The 21,505-nt window shown below is 43.6% G+C and overlaps 7 protein-coding genes across 7 annotated transcripts; 2 read left to right on the top strand and 5 right to left on the bottom strand.

Moving 5' to 3' along the window:
* Positions 1-1,372: 1,372 nt before the first annotated feature.
* Positions 1,373-3,325, bottom strand: PVX_092480 (hypothetical protein, conserved; the record flags this gene model as incomplete). Its single annotated transcript, XM_001615438.1, has 1 exon — positions 1,373-3,325. The coding sequence occupies one exon, from the start codon at positions 3,323-3,325 to the stop codon at positions 1,373-1,375; it is 1,953 nt and encodes a 650-aa protein (XP_001615488.1).
* Positions 3,326-5,276: 1,951 nt separating this feature from the next.
* PVX_092485 (hypothetical protein, conserved) lies at positions 5,277-6,647 on the bottom strand (the record flags this gene model as incomplete). The annotated part of the gene is made up of 1 exon (XM_001615439.1): positions 5,277-6,647. One exon carries the CDS (start codon positions 6,645-6,647, stop codon positions 5,277-5,279), a length of 1,371 nt encoding a protein of 456 aa, XP_001615489.1.
* Positions 6,648-8,254: 1,607 nt separating this feature from the next.
* PVX_092490 (30S ribosomal protein S14, putative) lies at positions 8,255-8,922 on the bottom strand (the record flags this gene model as incomplete). Its single annotated transcript, XM_001615440.1, has 2 exons — positions 8,255-8,354; positions 8,528-8,922. 2 exons carry the CDS (start codon positions 8,920-8,922, stop codon positions 8,255-8,257), a joined length of 495 nt encoding a protein of 164 aa, XP_001615490.1.
* A 1,004-nt stretch (positions 8,923-9,926) lies between these two features.
* On the bottom strand, positions 9,927-11,898 carry PVX_092495 (hypothetical protein, conserved; the record flags this gene model as incomplete). The annotated part of the gene is made up of 2 exons (XM_001615441.1): positions 11,244-11,898; positions 9,927-11,081 (listed from the first exon to the last, which is right to left on the bottom strand). Exons 1-2 carry the CDS (start codon positions 11,553-11,555, stop codon positions 9,927-9,929), a joined length of 1,467 nt encoding a protein of 488 aa, XP_001615491.1. The 5' UTR covers positions 11,556-11,898.
* Positions 11,899-12,107: 209 nt separating this feature from the next.
* Positions 12,108-14,415, top strand: PVX_092500 (hypothetical protein, conserved; the record flags this gene model as incomplete). The annotated part of the gene is made up of 1 exon (XM_001615442.1): positions 12,108-14,415. The coding sequence occupies exon 1, from the start codon at positions 12,343-12,345 to the stop codon at positions 14,413-14,415; it is 2,073 nt and encodes a 690-aa protein (XP_001615492.1). The 5' UTR covers positions 12,108-12,342.
* Positions 14,416-15,648: 1,233 nt separating this feature from the next.
* Positions 15,649-16,287, bottom strand: PVX_092505 (hypothetical protein, conserved; the record flags this gene model as incomplete). The annotated part of the gene is made up of 2 exons (XM_001615443.1): positions 15,649-16,070; positions 16,245-16,287. The coding sequence occupies 2 exons, from the start codon at positions 16,285-16,287 to the stop codon at positions 15,649-15,651; spliced, it is 465 nt and encodes a 154-aa protein (XP_001615493.1).
* Positions 16,288-18,444: 2,157 nt separating this feature from the next.
* Positions 18,445-21,162, top strand: PVX_092510 (hypothetical protein, conserved; the record flags this gene model as incomplete). Its single annotated transcript, XM_001615444.1, has 2 exons — positions 18,445-20,540; positions 20,853-21,162. 2 exons carry the CDS (start codon positions 18,445-18,447, stop codon positions 21,160-21,162), a joined length of 2,406 nt encoding a protein of 801 aa, XP_001615494.1.
* Between the last annotated feature and the right edge of the window lie 343 nt (positions 21,163-21,505).

A 21,505-nucleotide genomic window follows, 5' to 3' on the forward strand; every position in this document is an offset into this window, starting at 1 on the left:
CGCATATGTTGTAATTTCACTTTGCACATTTTTTTTCAACTCAATTAGCCAAAAGTACAAAGGAACAACAAAAAAAAAAAAAAAAAAAAAAAAAAAAAAAAAAATAGAAGGGGATATCCAGGTAGGCTAGGCCTGGGTGAGGGGAAATCTCTTATCACTTGGTGGATCCTTCTTTTTCCCCTATTGTGCAATTTCTGCCTTGAGAAATTTCACCTATACATGTGCGCCTGTGAACATGGGTAGGCATGCGGGGGGGAGTGTATCTGTAGGTAAGGGGCAGTCGTTCAAGCACACACATGCCTTTGTGCTGCCAAGGGGCAATTCTTTGTGCGTGTTATTTCTACCAAAAAGATAAAAAAAAAGAAAAAAGAATGAACGGATTAACCGCTTCACCGATCAGGGAATGTGCCAAACGTAAGCGCCCGAATGACTGTAACGATTAAGCAGAAGGGGAAGAGGCCACCCCGGAAAAATACCCTCCCACGTTTGTGACACTTCCTATTTTCTTTGCATCTCAGTTCAGTGACCCCTTTGGGCTGGTTTCCCAGGGGGTAGACCGCCAACGGGAAGAACACACTTATCGAAGATTGTCTCGTTTGGCACACCCGTGGGGAAAAAACGCAGAGGAGCCACCGACCCCTTTGGTGTTCCTCCCCTATAACGGTCTGTAATTGGAAAAAAAGAATTTTTTTTTTTTTTTTTTTTTTTCAAGTTTAGGGTTATTCAAAAAAAAAGAAATTAATTGTAAATTTGGGGACGCAAACTGGGCGAAGTGTGTAAAATTATAAACAAGGGTAGGGCAAAAAGGAGGGCATGGAGAAGTGGGGACTGCATGAGGGGTAAGTTACTACAGGGGCAATTAAAAAGGATGTGGTGATGAGGTGATAAGATGATGAGGCTTACATTTCGGGTAGCCGTTAGAACAATTTTAAGAGCGCAGAAGAAATAGGCGTAGCGTTGGGGGGGCACCTACAACCCAGGCGAATGACACGCGTGTGTTATTAGCTGCTGCTGGGGAATGCGCCTCACCGGACGCGGCGCCAAAAGGAAAACGCGCCAGTATACGCATGGTGAAGACACTCGACTGACCATTTCTGGGTGCCCCTTCCCAACCCAACCACGCAAAAGGGGGAGGGGGAACCCGCACATGTTCCGGCAAATGGGCAGCACACACACATACCCGCTGGTTTTAGCCGGTGAAGTGCCGGGGAGGGCGCAGTGGATCGAAAAAAAAAGCAAGAAATAGGTAGAAATATGTAGAAATAGGTGTAAATAGGTATAAATAGGTATAAATGGGTAGAAACAAAGTGGGTGCACTACGTGATCGCACTACGTGAACGCACGCGCGCCACCCCACAGCTGCGCAGAAGGCCTAGTCATTCTTCTTGTCGGCGGGCGGGGACTGAGCCACCACCTGGTGCTGCCCCTGGGTCAGCTTCTCGTGGCGGTTCTTGTCCACCTTATAGATGCACCTCTGGTATATGTAGCACAAAAAGATGACGTCGTCTCGAAAGCAAGAAAGCTTGTGCATCCACGGCATGTCGATTAGGAAAAAGGCAATGTCATCGATGAAGGTGTTGAGCGATTTGTAAATGAGAGCTTTCCATGGCAGGTGCTCCACAGATTTTAACTTATAATTTATGTACAGCTGCGGGGTCATCATAATGAAGCCAAAGGTGTATACAGTCCCAGCAAGCACGGAGATGATATAGGAGTACCAAGATTTGTATTTATAGTAAAAGAGAGAATATATAGCGTAGCCAATGAAGCAGGGGATGAGAACAATTCCAACGTACTTCACCGCAATTTTGTCATATTTCTTGGTCATCGATTCTGTGTAGTTTTTTTTATCTTTCATTATGATGTAGGGATAGGATTTGCTGAAGGAGACATGCACCGCCTTGGTAACTTTCCACGCGGAGAGGGCCACCCCCACAAACATCTCGAATAGGAGTAACCACGATGTGCTCTCAGAGTCGTACAGATACAACGCTAATATAATGTCGCACACGAAGGTGGTTATAACGCTAAGAGCTGAGAGCCCCTCCATGGACTCATTTTGGTACCAAAATTGCATATCATTTTTGAAGGCGAAAAAGGAGAATACGGAATGGAGCAAAATAAAGAGAGCAGAAAAGATCAGCATGTAAATATTTGTAGTCATAATAATTTTCTTCATCATGTTAATTTCTTTCGTAGCTGTTGCGTTGGTCAAATTTTGGAAAGAAAACGTCTGGTTATTTTTGTCCATCATTTGTATTGATGTATCCATCTGTTTTATGAACATATAATACATAAAGCTGCAGGTGCCGTAATTTATTTCAATTTGTACTAGCTTATTTTCGTCCGCATTTTTTTCCATCACGTGGGAGTGAATATCCTTCTGACTCTTTGTTATCCTATACGGGTCATACACCGAGATGTAACTCGTCCTTTTGTCCTTATCTTTTAAAAAGGTCCTATCTAATACGTAGTAATCCGTTTCTATGAGCCAAAAATCGGATAGAAATATCGGAGGGGTGTACGTACTGTTGTGTACGTTAATTTTCCACCTCTTCAAATGAGGCATATTAAATTCGCTAATTCGATGTTTCGCTTGATCATAAATAATGTTAATATCTATTCTCTTTTTGATGTGGTAGAATTCTTCTTCCTTTTTTTTTTCCCCTTTCTTCTTCTCCTCTTTCTCCTTTATCCTTTTCTTCCTATTTTTGAAACTGTCGTCCATCAAATTGTATTTTTCTTCTTCCTCCGATTCGAAGGGCTTCATTTTGACCGTCAGCGGGATGTTCTCAATTAAAAGGTGCTTCTTAAATTCGTCCTTTATGGTGCTGTTTAGTAGTGCGGCCCCGTTACGATTTTTATAAAAGTGAAGAGGAATCATAACGACGCTGAGGTACTTTTCTCCCTTCCAAGAATCGTCCAGGTAAAAGCTAAACTTATTCTGGTCATATTTGCTAAACTTTTTATATGTGTATAATTCTTTTTCCCTCACTTGTATCATCTTACTCTTCTTTCTTATGTATTCATAATCCACTGAATGGTTGTTACTGAGAAATAGGTAGACGTCAAAAATGTCCCCATGTTCTAGGCTATTACTCAGCGTTAAGTTGTGGCCTTCTATTTTACTTCCACTTTTGGATCCCGTTTTGTTTTTCCCTCCAGATATGAAATACATCACCATGTGCATGATTAGCATTTGCACAATGATGGAGATAAGTTTCTGGAAAAATGGGGTCCTCGCATTTTCGTTTCCTCCTCCGTTATCGTTTGCGGCGTTCGCCTCGCCGCCCGCGGCGCTTGGCGCACTTAGCGCGGATCCCATTCTCCTTCGGCTCCTCGCTGCTTGGGGGGGGTGGCCGACAAGAAGGGGGCTACTGAGCCAAATCTACACGGGTGAGTCCACACAGGTGATTCCACACAGGCGAGTCCACACGGGCAAGTTTATAGAGGCCGCTCTACACAGGCGAGTTTATAGAGGCCGCTCTACACACATTCACACGTGGGACGCACTCGAGGGGGGAAATACCTCGTGCCCGCGGACCCCTTCACCGAGCTCCTACTTCTGCAGAGCAGTAGGATTGCCCCTAACGTGCGGCGTAGTAGCTCTTCCCTCGCGCGCGTGTACTCTTGTGTTCTCGCCTTGCGACAACACCTTGCGCATTTGCATTGCTGCTAAGTGGTGTTCAGTTCTGCAGGCGGCGAACAGGGCTGGCTGTGGTTCCCTTACGGGTGGGGGAACAAACGGAAATGCAATAGCACAGGGGGGGGGAAGTATATACGGGCAAGCTACGCGCAGATATTATTTGCGTAAAAGCATCCACGCGACACGGCCCTGGGGAGATCCTTCTTCATGGGGAGACCCTTCTACATGGGCATACTCAAACGCGCGCAAAATGAGCGTACATACTACTGGGCGTTGAATTCAACACGGTCAACCTTGACACAGTGCTTTTTCCTCTTTCCTCTTTTCGACTTTGTTGCATCCCTGTGAAGATATAAACCCATCTGGTACAACGAGGCAATTTTCTCGTCATATTTTGGTGAAAAGCGATTACCTTCGTTTTTCTACTTGGGCACTTTTAAAAGAAAAAAAAAAAAAAAAAAAATGCTGAAATTTGGGGAGTTAACCGAGTCGCTTTAGCAGTAGCGCAAAGGTTGGAAGCAAAATCCGGTGCCATAAAATGCGTTCTTCCGCTCACGCGCAGGAATTTATTATTTTGCTTTATTTTTTATTTTCCTACATGTTAAAAGGGGCAAAATTCGCATTTTTTTAATCTGCCCCTTAAATGAAGTAGTGCTTACTTTTTCACATTTGCGCAAATTGCCATGCTGCATGTGGAAAAGAAAACTCTCTATATGGCCAGGATGCATCTACAGGTTTAGCCAGTCTCTGAACAAATTCTCCGTTTAGAAGGAATACCCTCACAGGTGGTAGCTCTTACATTCCATCGACATGCAAACTCTGCTTCGATGCAGTTTGCACAGTTGCCAGGAAAAAAAAAAAAAAAAAAAAAAAGCTGTAACATTTGCCACGGTAAAAAAAATGATACGTTATGTGGAGCATATAAAAGGGAGTAAATAAAGTGGATAAAAGAAGCTAATGTATCGACGGGGGCGGAGGAACCCCTTACCATGTGCTCAGATATGACCCGTTTATTCCCCATCATCCGGGCCCCCAACTTGTGTCCGCCCTTCCTGGTCCACTTATGGAAAACCATTTCTGAATTAGTCATTACGCGCGCTTCTTTCTCTTAACGTGTCATTTTGAAGCGGTTGCGTGAATGCCGCATGTGTGCTGTACGAGCGGTTTGTGTAAGGCTGTCCAAGTGAGCCAACAAAAGGGGATGGAAACACCCACGTGGAAAACGACTACGGGGGACGTGCCAGCCGCTCCCGTTTCCCCCCTTTTTTTAAGCAGAGTGGTACATACAATTGTATATTTTTCAAAAGGGGAGAAATGAAAGGCACATGGGGGCACTTGCGTTTTTGTTTTATAAGTCCAAAGATGCTCAAGAAAGACAAAAAAAAAAAAATAAAAATAAACATAAATCGTAAGTTGTAAGGCGTGTCCCGTGAAACGCTACGCGGGCGGAACGGATCGACGGTGCCCACGCCCGGCCAGCGGTGACCAACAAATGAGCTGCACCACGGGGGGTAACCAACTGGGTGGGCAAAGTGGCGACCCCTCACGGGTTAACATAAGCCGCCACAGGATGACACACAACTGCACGGCCGCTTCTACGCAGCACGATCGCCTTCACACCGAAGGCGGGTCAATCCGCGGCCAAGGTCTTCGCGAGGACCCGCCCGCGCCCGCAAGAAATGTCACAAACAATTTCGTCATTAAACAGTTTCGAGTCAACGAGCGTGGGTTCGTTATGGTTTTTCTTATCGCCTAACGCCAAACAAGAGGAATTGTATTTCCCCCAAGAATACAATTTGTTGTCAGAGAGAAGCATAGAATAGTAGTAGGTATTCCCACCTGCCTCTATTTTGTCAATATTTTTTTTAATTACGCTATTTTGATAGAGGGGGCTTAGGGTTATGGCCTTAGGTTCCAGCCATGCCCTGGAGCCCCAGAAAAAAATGACGTTATTTTCTGAGCAAGCAATCATATGATTATCACCACAAGCAATAAATTTGATTTTAATATTTTCCATATCGAAATATTTCACCTTATTTGGGTATACCTCATGGGAGTATAAATCTCCGATGCTATTTTCTATGCCCAATTGTCCATAGTCGTTCCTTCCCCATACGTAGACCTCCCCATCAGTTGACAACGCTGCAGAAAAGCTATGGCCACATGAAATTCCCTTTACGGTGATATTGTTACTAATGAAAAAATCTATTTCTTCAAAAAATAATTGATCGCCATGGTTTCCTTTGCCTAATCTACCAAACTCACCTCGTCCACATCCGTACACCTTCCCATTCTTTGTTAACACTAAACTGTGTTGGTCACCACAACAGATATTTACAAATTCAGAATCATCACTTTTGAATGACTCCACTTTTTTGGGGGTACTTAAATTCTGCTTGTTTCCATGCCCCAGTCCGTTTGCTCCTTTGAAAAAATTCCCACCCCATCCCCAGCTGTATAAGTTATTATTCACATCCACTGCTACGGTGTGTTTATAACCACAGCAAACGTCTTTGAACTTTACATTTCCCTCCGTCTTCACTTCCCTTGGTGTTAAGGTGTAACTTTTGTTTTGGTCATTTTCTTCCTCTATGGATCTTCCTAGCTGGCCTTTGTCGTTCAATCCGTAGGTGAATATTCTGCCGTCTACTATAAACGCTGCGTGGTCGCAGCCAGCTGACAGCTTTTCAATTTTTGCATTTTCGAAATTGGGGACTTTTTCCGGCATTTTGTTTTTCTCTCCAACCTTCACGGAGGAAAAAATGCCTTCGCCCGAGCACCCCCACCTCCACAGGTTGTACTTCCTTTCCTGCCCCACGCGGGTGTCGGGGCGGCTGTCCTGGGGAATGTCCTTGTGGCTGTCGTGGCTGTCGTGGCTGTCGTGCCTGTCGTTGTGCCTCTCCCCTGCCTTCTTCTCCACCTTCACCTTGCTGCTGTACCATTTCACGTCCCACTTGAAGAAGCGACTTCTGCGCCTCACCGCGTTTTGAATTTTTTGCATTTTCGCATCTTACGCAGCGTGTGTGCTTCGGGGGTGGCACTCCGCAAGGGGAGACGGACGCGGCAAGTGCAGCGGTGGGACAGCGGCCAAACAAATCTTTCGCTTGCGTAGACACTTGTCGGACGCACCAGTTGTGCCACGTCTGCATATGCGCTCCTGATGTGAGTTCTGCACGGGAAAAGGTGCGGCTGCCGCGAGGTCCCTTCTGACTTGCTTTACTACCACGTGTGCTGCCGCTGTGCAGGTTGCCTCTACAGATAACCCAACTTACGCAGAAAAAAATTGCATCTTCCCATTTGCCAGCAAACGGTTGCACCTTTCTCGATTTAGAAAGTTCAATTGGAGGTTTTCCTCGCGGGGGTGAAGCTTAACTGGGTATTTTTTTTTTTATTATTTTTTTGCCAACGTTGACTTGACCCCTCGGCGGAATTGCAAACATGTACTAAGGCGAGGTAAGCGCGTACAGCCACAAAAAAAAAGGAGCAGCTTCTCACCCTTTGAGGGCCTTTTACTTAAAAATACAATACACGGGGGAATAAGGAGAAAATAAAAAAAATAAAAATGTACGATGTTGCAAATAAGCGAAAAAAAAAAAAAAAAAAAAACGCACCATAATTTTCTACCAATAAAAAAAAAAAAAAAACTCTACAAAGAACGTTGCGCAAAAAAAAAAAGAAGGCAATAAGTTATCACTGTGTTGCTTTTTTTTTCCCTCCCCCTTTAATTAACCCCCTTGTGGCGCGCTGCAGTGGTGCTTAGTACATATACATACGCATTCTCTTACCACCCCCCTACACAGACGACAGACAAATGCGATGCAGCTTACAACTCGGGGAAACATAAAAAATGGACTGCACAAATTTCGTCGTATATATGTCACTCCTCCGGCACGAAATGAGAGGGAGCACTTGAAAAAAAAAAAAAAAAAAAAAAAGTTAAGCGTATAACATTAACATTCACGCAGGCACACAACTAGCACACAAGAGCGATCACCTCGCTGACGTGAAAGAGCGCATACGGGGGGAATATCTTCTTTTGTAACGGTGTCAACCTTTTGAGCAGCACATGTGAAGGGGAAGAACAGGTGTCTCTCGACTGATCGCAAAAATGGGATAAAAAAAAAAATACTCCGTTTTTTTTCCGTGTGTGCAGGGCATTTTACTAGGCGAAATGCTCGCCAGCATTTTTGGGAAATGGTCGGAGCAAGCTTTCGCGCATTGGGAAGTTGGCAAGCATGCGAAGATAACCTTCTCAGGAGGGAAAAAAAAAAAGAAAAAAAAATGTCAAACCTGCTGATCAAATGTCCATTTATTATTATTTTATTATTTTATTATTATTTTATTTATTTTTTTTTTTTTTCACTGCTCTGCTAACGCTGTGATGTGCCCTGGTTGGCACTTTGCGCGCAGGGGAATACAGACAACTGTTTGCAGAACTACGTTGTGTTGCCCCCAAAAAGAGGTGCAGAAAAACACACAACAGTGAAACTCATGGAATATGTGAAAGCATCCATTTGGCAATTTGCCCCTGTTTGGCATAGCCGCCAAATCCTCCCGCGCGGCGTCACAAATGCCCCTCATCCATCACCCCTGGAGAGCTTTCAAATGCTACCAACACGCCTTGACAAAACCGGGGAAGAACATTTTCTGTATGAGCGCACGCGCTTGGTGTCTGCACAGGCCGAAGAAGGAGTAATATCCGCGAGCCCTGCCTGCGGGGGGGAGGAAGCGCGCGTTTTAATGTGTCAACGTTCAGTAGGAGGTAGGTACATGCATATAAAGATGGGCCTTTTCTTTTCCCCTTTTTTTTTGCGCATTTTCTCGTGTACTTAAGTGCATTTTTGTGGCGCCGCTTCCTCGCACCTACCTGTGATCGCACACCTGTTCCGGAACCTGACGGGGCAGGAGTCCCTGGGGAGAGAAGACAGCTTGTACTTCCAGTAAACATATTCAATAGGGGAGGACGCTTCTGCAATGTATTTTTTTAGTAGCTCTCTTTTTTCCTTATACCTTTCAATCAAGTACTTCCTCTTTAAATTTCTCTGTACTTTTGCTTCATGTCTTTTGATTACTGTGTACTTGTCGTTTGGGTCCAGCCGTTTCTTCAAATGCAAGGGGGTTATTTTCCCTCCACAACTTTGGCTCTTCCTTTTTGCACCAAACGTTGTGGAGCCATTTAAAAAAAAATGCCGGGGGCCTCGCCCATTCGTGCGCAGGGTCTTCTTAGCGTTGGTTAAAACCAGATAAAGGAAAAAGAATTTTATGAACTTCAGCATTTCACATCTTCTTCCGTTGGGGAAATACGTGCTTGTGGTGATTACCGGAGTATATGCGTGGGTGGGGGGATGTTGGGCCCAAATGGGGGGTCAATTCCCGGGTGTGTCAAGCGCATGGGAATGAGAAGCCCCCTCTGGCATGCCAACTGGTGTGGCGCTTTTTCAGCATCGCTCAGCAAGTGCGCACATGTGTATGCAAGTACATATGCGCATCCTCGCGAGTGTCCTTATATGTGGGCCTCATCACTCGGAAGAAGTTCCTCATGTTTGCGCTTCTTCGCTTGGCAAATTGGAGGAAGAAGAGGTCGCTCACTCGTACGAACGGGGGATGTATGCGCAAAGGTTCTGTGCTCTCTTCAGGGGTCACCTTTAAATGCTCCCAAATGGAAAAAAAAAAAAATTGTACTAAACTAGCACGCCTGAAATACCATTTTGAACAGCTCCCTGCTATTTGCCTGTTCATAAGTGGAGAAAAAAATCGGTCATTTTTGGAGCGAGGGAAAGGAAAAAAAAGAGCACCGCTGCGTGGTCGGGGGGGCAAAGTCGGAGTTTCTTCCCCTTTCTCGGAGTGGATACCATTTTGAGGCGGCCCAGTGTGGAGAATATATTTTCTTTTTTTTTCTTTTCCTTCCCTTTCGAGGTTTCCCCTCGCATAGCTTCCAAAATGTAGCTTTCAAAATAGGAGCAGTTTTTAAAAAAAAAGTATGCACATGAAATTCGGGTATTTTTAAAAGACCAAAAAATGTAACCGCACAGGGAGGAGAAACATACGCTATGTAGTGTAAAAAAAAAAAAAAAAATTGACAAGACAAACGGTTCATAATGAGCGTGTTTCACCTAGCTGAGCGTTTATAATGGACACTTCCCACTGAGAGGTTCCTATATAATGGCGCAGTGGGACTCGCAGAAAGGCACTCAGTAGGGTTGTACCCTACTCACCCGGTGTATTTTGCCCGATGGAGATATTGGCTATGGTGGAACGCCCCACACATACCGCACAGTCATTACAGGCAAATAATATGATCAACGGAATTTTTGTTTTGATTAACAAAGTGCTGACGTGGGTTCATAATTTCGCGATGTATAGTGTTATATTTGACGTACTTGGGAGTAGTGCCACTTTCTATGTGCTCCAAGGAGGCCCTATGCATTCGATTATTTAAGATGTCCATAATGTTGCTTTGGGCACTGGGGACCTTATTGGAAGGGTTCTTCTCAGCCACGTCGTGATTTTTTTTATTTCCCCTACTACTACTTATATCGTTTACCAAATGGTTTGACCCTTTTTTTATGTCCTTATGATAATCCGCAATGCCGTCCGGCCTCTTTTGCGCATCCCCTTTGGTTCCTTTCTTACTTTTGTACGCGACTTTTTCGCGTATTTTCCCATCCCCTAAATCTGCACTATGATGTGCACTTTGATATGCACTTTGATGTGCACTTTGATCTGCTCTATGATCTGCGCTGTGGACCAGTTTGATTTCCTCGTCGTTCTCCAGCTGGTACTCCTGCATATGCTCATTTTCATATCCTGAGTGAAATGGCTCATCCTGCTGACTTTCTAACGCTTTTTTTTTTTTTTTTTTTTTTTGCTTCGACGAAACGGGGAGATTCCCATTTGGTTTTCTACTCCCATCGGAATTGCCCGATTTGGAAGACTCATTGTCTATATTTTTGAATGACTCGCATAAGCTTTTTATTTTTTCGATTCTTTCGTTGCATCTGTCCTGTTCCCCTCTCATTCGTAGCTCATCATGTGGTGACGTATCTGGATGGCTAGATGGTTCTCCATATGTGTTGGTCCTGTTATGTGTGCGTTCCCTTGTTGCGGTTAAATAGTTGGACCGTTTTTTGTGTAGTTCGTTTTTTTGTGCATTCTCGTTGTCCTCATCTTCCGAATTGGCGTAACCGCGATTGTTCTCATCGTCATCATTGTCGGATGTGCAGGCCGAAGGGGACCCTTTCGACTTCCCCCTTTGGCGGTAGCTTTCCCCATCAAGGGGGCTGCTAACACGGGGAGAGGCACTTCCTTCTCCTCGCCCTCCATCCGGGTTGAACGAAACAATCGATTGGATAATTTTATTCAAGTTTGCGAAGAAGTTTCTGAAGTATTTGTCTTGCTCTCCGATCAGTTCGCAGCACTCGTTTTGTTTGTCCTTCTGCGGGGGGGGATGAAGAAGCGGTTATGTGCTGTGGAGCGGTTACGTGGGGGGCAGAGCACATTGGGACAAACCGTGGCAGTTTACTTTACACGTGGTCGATTCCACGCAAAAAGGAATAGGCGGAGTACTCCCCAGGGAGCGCCCTTTACGCACACTTACTGCGTAACCCATGAGCGCATTCACCTTGCGACTCAGCTGCTCTAACTTGTCCTTGTAGCTCTTCCCATTTTGATAAAACTCGTCATAATTTTTTGCTAAGCTTTCTAAATTCTTCACCCTGACGGTGAGGATGTTTATTTTTTTGAGCGACTCAATGTTCACTGAGTGCAGCCTTTTATTTTCGCTGTTCAGGAAGGTTATTAAATTTTTAAGCTCCTCCAGTGTTTCGCAGTCGTTTTCTTTTAGCATGTCCAGGATGCATTTCTTTTCCACTTTCCCTTGTCTGTCAGCGGCTTCCACGGTTTTCTTCATTTTGTTAGCTCTTCTATCCGTTCGTTTGGGGTGCTCCTTCTAGGGGTGGCTAATTTTTTTTTTTTTTTTCCCTGCACCTCCAACTGCTCAGCGATCGTCAAGATGTGCAATTTTGCGTAACTGGACGGGTTAGCGAATGAGCTACGGGAAGAGGGGGAGGGAGAAAAATCCTCTGCACTTTGCCCCTTACATTTGTGGATTCATTATCGTGCATATGTTTACGTGGGCGCAGATGTCGTAGGGGATCCCAATGTGCAGTGCGCCGCGTGAGTACACTCTTTTTCGAAGCGTGCAAAAATGTTCCTATGCTGGATGTGCAAAACAATTGTGTCGTTCCTGCTCCTCCCTTTTTAGGAACACTCCCATGAGACGCATTTACCCGAACGGTAAGCATGTGCAATTAGGTAAAAAGGGGGTGCGCATATTATATGGGAAAAAAAAAAAAAAAAAAAGACACCCACTTGGGGGCCCCGCGGTGAGAGTAACTTCTCAGGCATACATGAACGCATCGCCTTTTTTAAAAATAAGCCATTTGGACTTTTAAGCATTTATGAGGGAGTATTGGCGTGTGTTTCCACTTCTTACTTCTATGGCAGCTTACTTCTACTGCATCTTACTTCCATAACTTCTTCCTTCCATGAAGTGTTCCTTTCGATCCACCCACCTATCCGCTCGGGGCGAGCATGCTGACCCCCTGAGACGCGCTCCATCCACCCGCAGTGGGGACAAAGCATGAGAATGTTATTCCATTCCCTACCGCTTTAGCCAACCTGCTCGTGTGTCCTAAATGGCAACAAGAAAAAAGGAAAGATGCCATAAGACGGGGAAATCGAACAAACCGAGTTGCCACTCCGTGGTGCCTGACTATTCCAATGTCAGCGATTTGGAGGCTGTGGAGGAAAGGCACCATAAGGACGATGGGGATAGGGGAGGAAATCCTGCCTCTGCTCGAATGATGAATAGTGCCATCTTTTCAGACCATCTGGAGGAGAAATATAAAAAAGATAGGGGGCAATTTTTCCACGTTGGGAAAAGTGAAAAGAACGGCGCGAAGGAAGAATTCATCCAACTTGTTAAAATTACTGATGGTGAGCAAAATGGCTATGTTAAAGGAACCCCATGTAAATTTAAGCCAAATAAATGCAAAAAAAAAATAAACGTCACAAATGTGAATGTAGAAGATAACTCAAACGATAAAATTGAAAAAGAAATTGACGTGACGGAGTTGTGGAGCTATTTAAGTCATGTGAACAATTCGGAGGGCAGCAGGTTGAGGTACAAAATTGGCCAAATAATGGACACGCGTAATGCAAAACGTCAGGGAGAAATGGAAAATCACACACAGGGGGAGAGGGATCCACCCAGAGGAGGAGGCGAAGATAAATTTAATTATGACGAATATAAACACATGGTCAAGTATATACTTCCCAGCATGGCGGACAATAAGATAAAATACTCTTGGTGTGTTTTGAAAAGCAATTTAAATTGCGAAGGGGAAGAAATAAATTATAAAGAGTTTTCCAATTTTATTAACCTCAAGGGGGGAAATGACCAAAATAGCTATGTGAACAAAATTGTGTGCAGCAAGTTAAAAAATAAAATGCTAAAATACAATTTTAATCCAGAGGATGTGAAGCTAAAGACAATTAACTACATCGACAATGTCAGGCTGAAGGCTTCCGAATTTTCCAAACAGTTTAAGGAACTCATATCGGAGAAGGAGCTAGCCGATTTGTTCAAAGGAAAAGACAAAATAAAAATTGACGATCTGGAAAAGTACGTCACGGAAATAATTGAAGAACGGGGAAAGGATGTTCCTCACCCAGAGGGGGGACAAAGAGAGACCAATAATGACCACTCCCACGAAGCGGAGAAGAAATCAAAAGGAACAAAAAAACGGGAGGGGCTGACAAACTTTAACATGAAGGCCTACATATCCACCCTGCTAACCAACAAAGATAAAGAAGTGTCCGTGGATCACTTCATCCAAAATTTAAACGTCGACTACGAAATGCTGAATAGCCAAAACAAAAGCATAAAAGACGCGTACGATTTTTACTCCAGAAATATCCCCCCCTCGGAAGTTGTGGGGGAGCTATACGCGAAAGAATTGAACAAGGACGAAATTAAAAGAGCAAAATTTTTAATCGAAGAAATAGACTACTCGGTGAGGAACAATTTCAAGTCAAATTATCTAGGCGCAAAAAAGGACAACAACAAAACGGACTCGCAAGTTTCCTACTTATCCATTTACGAAATTTTTAAACATCTAGACATTGACAAAGATAGCTACATAACGAAGGAGGATTTACGTAAAAGCTTTCAAAAGTTGAAAATTAAAGATATCTCCAATACGGATGTTAATATACTGCTAAAATATATCGATACGGAAAAAAAGGGATTCATCAATGTGAATGATTTTTTGGCAAATTATCAACTTGAGGAGAAGTCCATGCTCAATTGGATTAAAAATACCAACAAGCCATATTTCGAATTCGTTAAAAATTTGCAGAGGGAGAGATATAACTCGGGTAGGGGTGCTCGGGAGAGGTCCTCCAGTGAGCATATCCCAAACAACAGAAATGCCAGTATTGCCAAAAAACACGACGATGTGGTTGCCAATTACAATTTGCAGTTGGACCCCTTTTGCCCCACCTATGTTATAAGGGAGAGAATTCGGGAAAACTTCATGCCTAAAAAGGAAGACTTCTTAAAAAAGCACCTGAATGCCACTCGATTCCACTTAACGCAATACAAAAATACTAATAACCTGGTCCAACCAGTTGAAAATTCAGACCTCTATATGAGTGACAACCTCAGGCTTAAAACGACCTACAATTTGAATTACAACAAGTCGTGAGAGGTTTGCGTGCAGAGGGGAAGCAACAGGCACTGCCTGGATCGGCACATTGCCCCTGGTGAGCAGCAAAAAGGGTTTCTTCTTTTTGAAGGCGGCATGGTGATAGTGTGGAGGTGTAGACTGCTGATAATACCGGCAGGGCACAATTAAACATGGCATAAACGCACCCTACAGTGTAGTGCAGCAGTATGCATTGTGATGGAGCGAACTTACCTGGCGCGATTGCTCAAGTCAGACCTGCGCCTTTCATTTTGGTTAACATCTGTTCAGGGCGCACACGACTCGTTTGCCGCAAAATTGGGAACAAATATGCAGCGCATCGATGTTCAGCGAAGTAGGAGGTGAAGCTTTTCATTCTGTTGCTTCGCGGGTGTGCGTACTTTTACATCGAGGGAGAACGTTCTCTCAGGGTTTCCTAAATGAGTCTCCCCTCTTCCCTACCTACCGCTCGCAGTGGTGAAGTTGCAAGGGAGCGCACACATATCACCTTTTTAATTTTGAATTTTCCCTATGATTTATTTTTCTTATTATTATTTTTTTTTTTGTAACCGCACATGGATTATTCCCCATTCGAGGCAGCCGCTTCACCCACGCACCCATTTGATTAACCTTTTTGTTTTTAAAGAAATTAGCGAGAGTAGAAAAATACGTACTTTAAAGCGCCGCTCGAGTCACGTTTGCGGGTCAATAATGGTCGTTTCCCGGGGGAAAATTTTGTATGAACGGTTCAGGTGAAAATGAAAAAAAAAAAACAAAAAAAGCGTAAAAAAAGCGTAAAAAAAACACAAAAAAACGATACAAAAAAAACATTGTAAAAACGTCGCAATGTTGTAAAACGAGTTTGGTCTTAAAAGGAAAAGGAGAAACGTGTGCCACTACAACAAATATTAAATATAAAAGACGGAAAAAATTAAAAAGAAGGATATCCAAAAATATGAGAGCTTACGATAAAATGAAAAAAAAAAAAAGGAAATATTAAAATGGTCATGAAGACACGAAGCCATGAAGCAATGAAGCCACTTTTTTTTTTTTCTCACGGGGGGATAAGCAAAATGGTGCATATGTATATATATATATGTCTGCCCCGTGAGTTTTACCACGATTCGAACGCATGAAGGAGGAAAATTCATACACCCGCGAGCCCGTGTGCAAAATGGCATATATAACATCGGGGGCAATTCCCACGCAGGCTTTTCTGCCTACACGATCTTTCTCCCCATCGCAGCGGCGAAACTATGGGAAAAGAATTGCACGAGGAACGTAATAACTGCTGGTGTAATAGAACGGTTCCACTACGGGTAGGTAAGTCCTCACCACTTTTTCTCTTTCAACATATTCATACTTTTTTTTGCCTGAACTTTTTTTGGATCCTTCCTCTTTTTCACTTCCCTCCTTTGAAGATTCGTCTTTTAGCTCTTGCTTATCTTCGTCCTTTTTCTTTTTTTTATCTTTGATTACTTTTTTACTGGATAAGCAGACGATGGGCGATTCGGCCGGGGTGTAATAAACATAGTAATAGTAATATGGGTAGTAGTATGTCTCTGGGGTCAAGGTGTATTTTTTCGTCGTGCCGAAGCAGCCCGTGGATTTCGAGCTTACGACATATTTCCACGTCATGCCTAGGGGGTAGTAGTACGTGCTTGTTGGTTGCGGTCCTGCGGGGAAAAAAGAAACATGTGCAGGTGTATATGTATATGTGCGAATGTTCACACTCGTGGACACACATTTTGCAACGAAAAGAGGCATTTGGGAAATATCCCTCATATGCATGACGCGCGAACGTACATATATACACACAGCGCGTTTTTTTTTTTTTTCTGTTTAATTACTTAAATAGACACAGTCAAGGGTATCTACAACTAGAGGAGCCATTCTGTTCGTTTTTTTGGTGTTTACTCTCTTGAGGTGTAAAATTTTTGCGCGCAGGGATTGCTATACGTGTATATGTTGTTGTACAAATGAATGTATATTGCGTAAAGGGGGAATTTCGCCGAAGGTGTTTTTCAAACCAATGGGTGTACATAAAATTTCGTTTTTGAAATTTTTTTTAAATGTTTTTATTGCGATGTTTTTATTTTAATTTTTAACACAACGAATGGTCTTTTTTTTTCGCTTTCTCTGAATTAATTTTTAAATGTCTTTATGTATGGCTTTTATGAGCATGCTTTTATTTTTTTTGCCTTTTCGCTTTCGCCATTTTTTCCCTTCTGGTTTTTTTTTTTTTTTTTTTTTTTAATGATCCAATGTGAAAGGCAAAGAAACAGAGCGAAAAATCATTTCAAGCTCAAAGGCTCTAAAACAGCAGCAACAGTTGCACATGTTCGTGACATCCCTGTTGAAGAGGAGCAAAAGATGACTCCATTTCGCTCCTTCGTTGAATTTTTCCTTTTACAGACTTTTTTTTTTTTTTTTTTCTCCCATTTTGGCTTATCGAGCCCTCTGCTAACTTTAATTTCTCACGCAGTTTGCATGCATGAGTGTGAAAAATATGAAAAGGCATTGTTTCCCATCAGAGGGGGAAGAACAATTGCGCTCACCGATCTGTTTTACATCGCTCTGTTTTGCTTCATTTTTCCTTTTTGTGGAAAACCCAATTGAGTTTGCATGTAACGTACTGAGCATATAATGTAGGTCCGCCTATTTGTCAACATTGGCCCATTCTCACACGTCAATATTTAACCGCGCAAAGGAGGGAAAACATTCCAAGTGACCCATCTGTGCGTGCGTTTCTGCTCATTTGTTGCAACTGTTACGGGGGTGCCATAGACAAGAGATAAAACAGCCTACGTTATGGCAAAAGTGTGGGTACATTTTTCGTGTTATTTTTTTTTTCTCTCCCAAAGGGATTAAAACGTGTGAACAATATGGTGATGAAAAAAAATCCCTTTAAAAAGGCAAACATTAAACGTTTTAACTGCATGCTCATTTGGCAAAAAAAAAAAAAAAAAAAAAATTATTTAACGAGATTTATGCGAAGCGCAGTACGAAATGGTGGATACGTCTTGACAGAACTACCTACAAAATGGTCTGTAACAAAATTGAGGGTTTCCTTCAAAAGTTCGCCGTTTCGCATAAATCACTGCCACGCGCGTGTTCGTTTTTACACACCAGGGGAAATTTTTTAAACAAAATGGAACGCACAATGGGGAAAAAAAAAGCAACAGTTTGTCCCCCACGTAACAGTGCAGGAAATTGCAAAACATAGGCTCTGCAAAAAAAGGCAGACGGAGGCACAATTGGGTTACACAAAATGACGGTTTAAAAAAACGCTCACTGCACAGGTGTTCACCCCAAGTGAGTTAAAAAGACTTAAAATAAAATGAAGCTCACTTTGTATCTTCCTAAATGGTAATCACTAATTTTTCTTGTCCTTCATTTTTGCCGCCCCATTTAAAAGGTTAATTTTGAAAATTTCTATTTCTCTATTTTGTCATAAAAGGTATGAACAATAGGGGGGCGGGAGGTTTCCTCGGTCTATAAGTTTGGATCGCTTAGGGGCAAAGTGTGCCGCTCGTTTCTGCGTTTCTTCGCTTCTCCGTTTCTCCGCTTCTCCGTTTCTCCGCTTCTCCGTTTCTTCGCTCCTCCCCTTTCCATTTCCCCGTTTTTTTTTTTTTTTTTTTTTCTCCTCCAATTTTGCGCTTTAAACATTTGCACCGTTAAAAAATCCTCTCTTCATTTTTGCACTCTCACTTTGGCCTCTTATTTTAAGCCCTCTTATTTTTCTCCCCCCAATATGCTTACCTTAAATTTTCCCTTTTTAAATTCCAAAGTGGACTTCTCGCAAAAGTCACGTCCTATGAGTACAAATAAAAGAGAATAAAATAACAAACCGCAGAATTCCCCGCGCGTGTATTTTTCCGGGGGAGGAACTAAAAAAGGGCGCGCAATTGAATATTATTTTTAAGTGAGTCTGCTTTAAGGACTTACCTATGCACATGCGTGTCCAAACATGCCAACATACGAACCTGAGCCTACGCACACACATACGCATGCGCGCGCAGTGCGTTGCCTGTTCTCCCCCGCATTACAATGCCAACTGAAAAGAAAAACCTCGTGAATAACGTGATTTATCAGTGCCATGGGAAATTAAAGCTGTACATAAAAGTAAAGCAAAGAATTACCAACCATGGCGCGGTAGGCAGGGAAGTGGAAAAACTGAAAGAGGGTTATAAAAGGTGTGTAAATTCGAATTCGGCACGGTTTCGCCAAGTGGAGTGCTGTTACGATGGTGATGCTAATGACGACGTGAAGATGCCCAGCTGTGCCGACTGCTCCAGCGAGGATAAACTTAATAAAGAAATATTAAATGGCTTGTTGAGAAGCCACGCGGAATATGGAAGTGGGTGTGTTGTCTCATTTGTTAGCAACGCGAACAAATCGCACACATGTAAATATAACAGCGATGGGGGTAAAAGGAATGACCCTGTTGACAGCCCAAGTGATGGGAAAATAAAAAACTTGGTAGATATTTTTTTTAAAAAAAAAAACGGACAGAGAAGGTACTCATTAAGGTATGGCTTCCTCAACTCACGCAGTTGGCACGACCTTTTGCAAAATTGTTGTGAGCATAAGGCGTATTACCAAAAAATAAAAAGTTGCACTTTAAGGAGCGATGAAAGGAATGTCAAAGGAAGAATTAACAGTGAGAGGGGGAGCAAAATTAATGGCCCTCCCAAAAGTGAATTAAAAAAATTCAGAGAAAAAACAACCCAAGTGGAATTTTCAGACGCGCAGAAGTTGAAGGACATCCTCCACTTTGCAGCAAAAGAGGAGAGGGCCATCAAGCGTGAGGCGATAAAGAAGGGGGAGCATTTCTTCTGCACATTAGTCAGCATACATGTTAGCAGCGCAAAAGGGGAGGGTGCACTTGCTAAAGATTTTATGAGCGATGGCGAAAGTGACACAGCGGGGAGGAACAACTTCTTCTTCGTTAACGTTTATTGCGGGGGGCGCAGTGAAAAAAAACGGGGAGAGGCACAGCTGGGCGACGCGAGGGAAGCGGTTCACCGGATAGACGCGGCTGATAGGTTGGAAGCGGCTCGCAGGATCGACGCGGCAGAACCGAACGTGGCGCTCGCTCAGTTGAGCGACTTCGTTAGACAACCCCTCACGGGGGAGGGCCCCCCAGTGGACATTTCACATTTTAACAGAGTAGCCAAAATGATATGCGAGCTTTACTGCAGTACGGCTGACATGCACTTGAAAGTTTGCCTCAACATGTGCGGCAATTCCGGTGTGAAGGAAGAGGACGAACCGATTTTTAACTTCCTCTGCTCGGTTGATGCCCCCTTGGAGGAGTTCCTCACACTGTTCATAAAGGATGTGACGAAGTCCCAAATGGGAAAAGGCAATTTGGGGGCAGAACGCGAACATGGAAAGGGTAGGGGGTCCCCAGAAAAGGAGGAAACCCCACCAAAATTGGAAGCCCCACCAAAGTCGGACGCGCAGAAACGGATAGAAAACGCCCTATTCGGTACCATCCCCCTGGATGAAGAAACCAAATCCGCCTTAGTAACAGAAGCGATGAATTTCCCGGAGCAGCACTTGAACAAACTCGCGTCCTTAAACAAAACGCTGCAACATAATTATGCCCTTTTCAAGGAAAGGGAAAAAAATCTCCACAGTAGCATTGCGCGCATAGTGGAGAAGCAAAACCAAATGATGAGGCACTATGAGGAGGAGGAAAAAAAACAAAAAAATGAAATAATTCAAATTCTTCAAGAAATATCATTCGTTAGTGAACAAAATGTGGAAATAAAAAATGAAATAGAAAACCATAAAGGGTTGAATTTGAAATATGGGGAAATGGAGAAGGATAGACAAGAGCAGCACTTGAAGAAATTCCAGTCAGTTGATACTATCCTTGAGAGGGAGTTCGAATCGTTCCTCAAGTTTAGGCACGAGTCGTTAGTGAATACCGAGTGGGATGGGAAAGGGGAGAAAAAAGGAAGCGCTGATGGGTCATCGAACAACAAAAGAGAAGAGCGAACTAGCTGTGATGTTAAGTCCACTTCGCAAGATGCCATAAGAGACATCCGCAAAAAGCAGGAAGAGCAATACTTGAAAAATTTAAACGAAGCGATGAACCATGCGGAGAAAATATTTCGGGAAACTCAGGACGTGAGGTAATCATCCAGAGAGATTCCCCCGAGTTTTGTATCCCCCAAGAACATGGCGTGAAAAATGACGGGGAATTTCCCTCCTCAGGCGGATGAGCAAATGGCGCGGTAGCTCCAAAAAGGGGGGCGGCGCTTCCCGTTTTTCTGAACGAAAGATTGGCGCCCATGCGGGGTGCGCACCTGTGAGCATATTGTTTCCCCCCTTGCGTCTTACACTATGCGGCATGCATAGTGCAGCATGCATCATGCGTCTTACATCTTACATGGTGCTTCTTTTTTTTTCTTTCTTTTTCTGCTTCTCCCCCGCGAACCCCCCAGAAAAAGGTATGACGAGGCCATACGGCAGAAGGCGGAGTTGTTTTCCACTCTGAAGGACACCGCGGTGAAGTTCAACGAGCGAGCAAATTTTCTGATGAACAATTTCAAAGGCACAAAGGGGTTGAAGCTGGTAACCCCCATAGAGGACAAGTGCGTCAACTTTATGGAAAAATACGAGCGCCAAAATTTAGTCATAAATAATGACATGCGCGAGTATAGGGCCCTACTGGAGGAGCTACAGACGCGCAACTTTAACGAGAGACAGCTGCGCTGGATTCACAAAATGAGTTCTTTGTCCAAGCACTTTTAGGGCCCTCCGCGTATGCATGTGGTGTGGGGAGCGGCATGTGCGCGCGCAGAGGTGAAGGTACACGTGCGATTGCCCATGCCACTGCCTTGACGCGCGCACAACTGCGATGTAACGAACGCTCAGGGGAAAGCACCCCAGGGGCGCTTCAAAGTTGGAAAATGCAAAATGAAGGGGATCCGCAAAAAATTGTCACATGATAGAGGGGAAAGGCACAACGTTTGCATTCGCAGCGCTACCATTTAGCCGTAATTCTGCGACTATTTTAGTGGCGCATTTTTTGCACTTTGGACTGACACGTTGGCTCTGACACTTTGGCATTTTTTTTGCTTCAATTTTTAACAGT

Source organism: Plasmodium vivax, chromosome 9, assembly GCF_000002415.2.
Source record: "Plasmodium vivax chromosome 9, whole genome shotgun sequence".
In the NCBI taxonomy this organism is placed as follows: domain Eukaryota; phylum Apicomplexa; class Aconoidasida; order Haemosporida; family Plasmodiidae; genus Plasmodium; species Plasmodium vivax.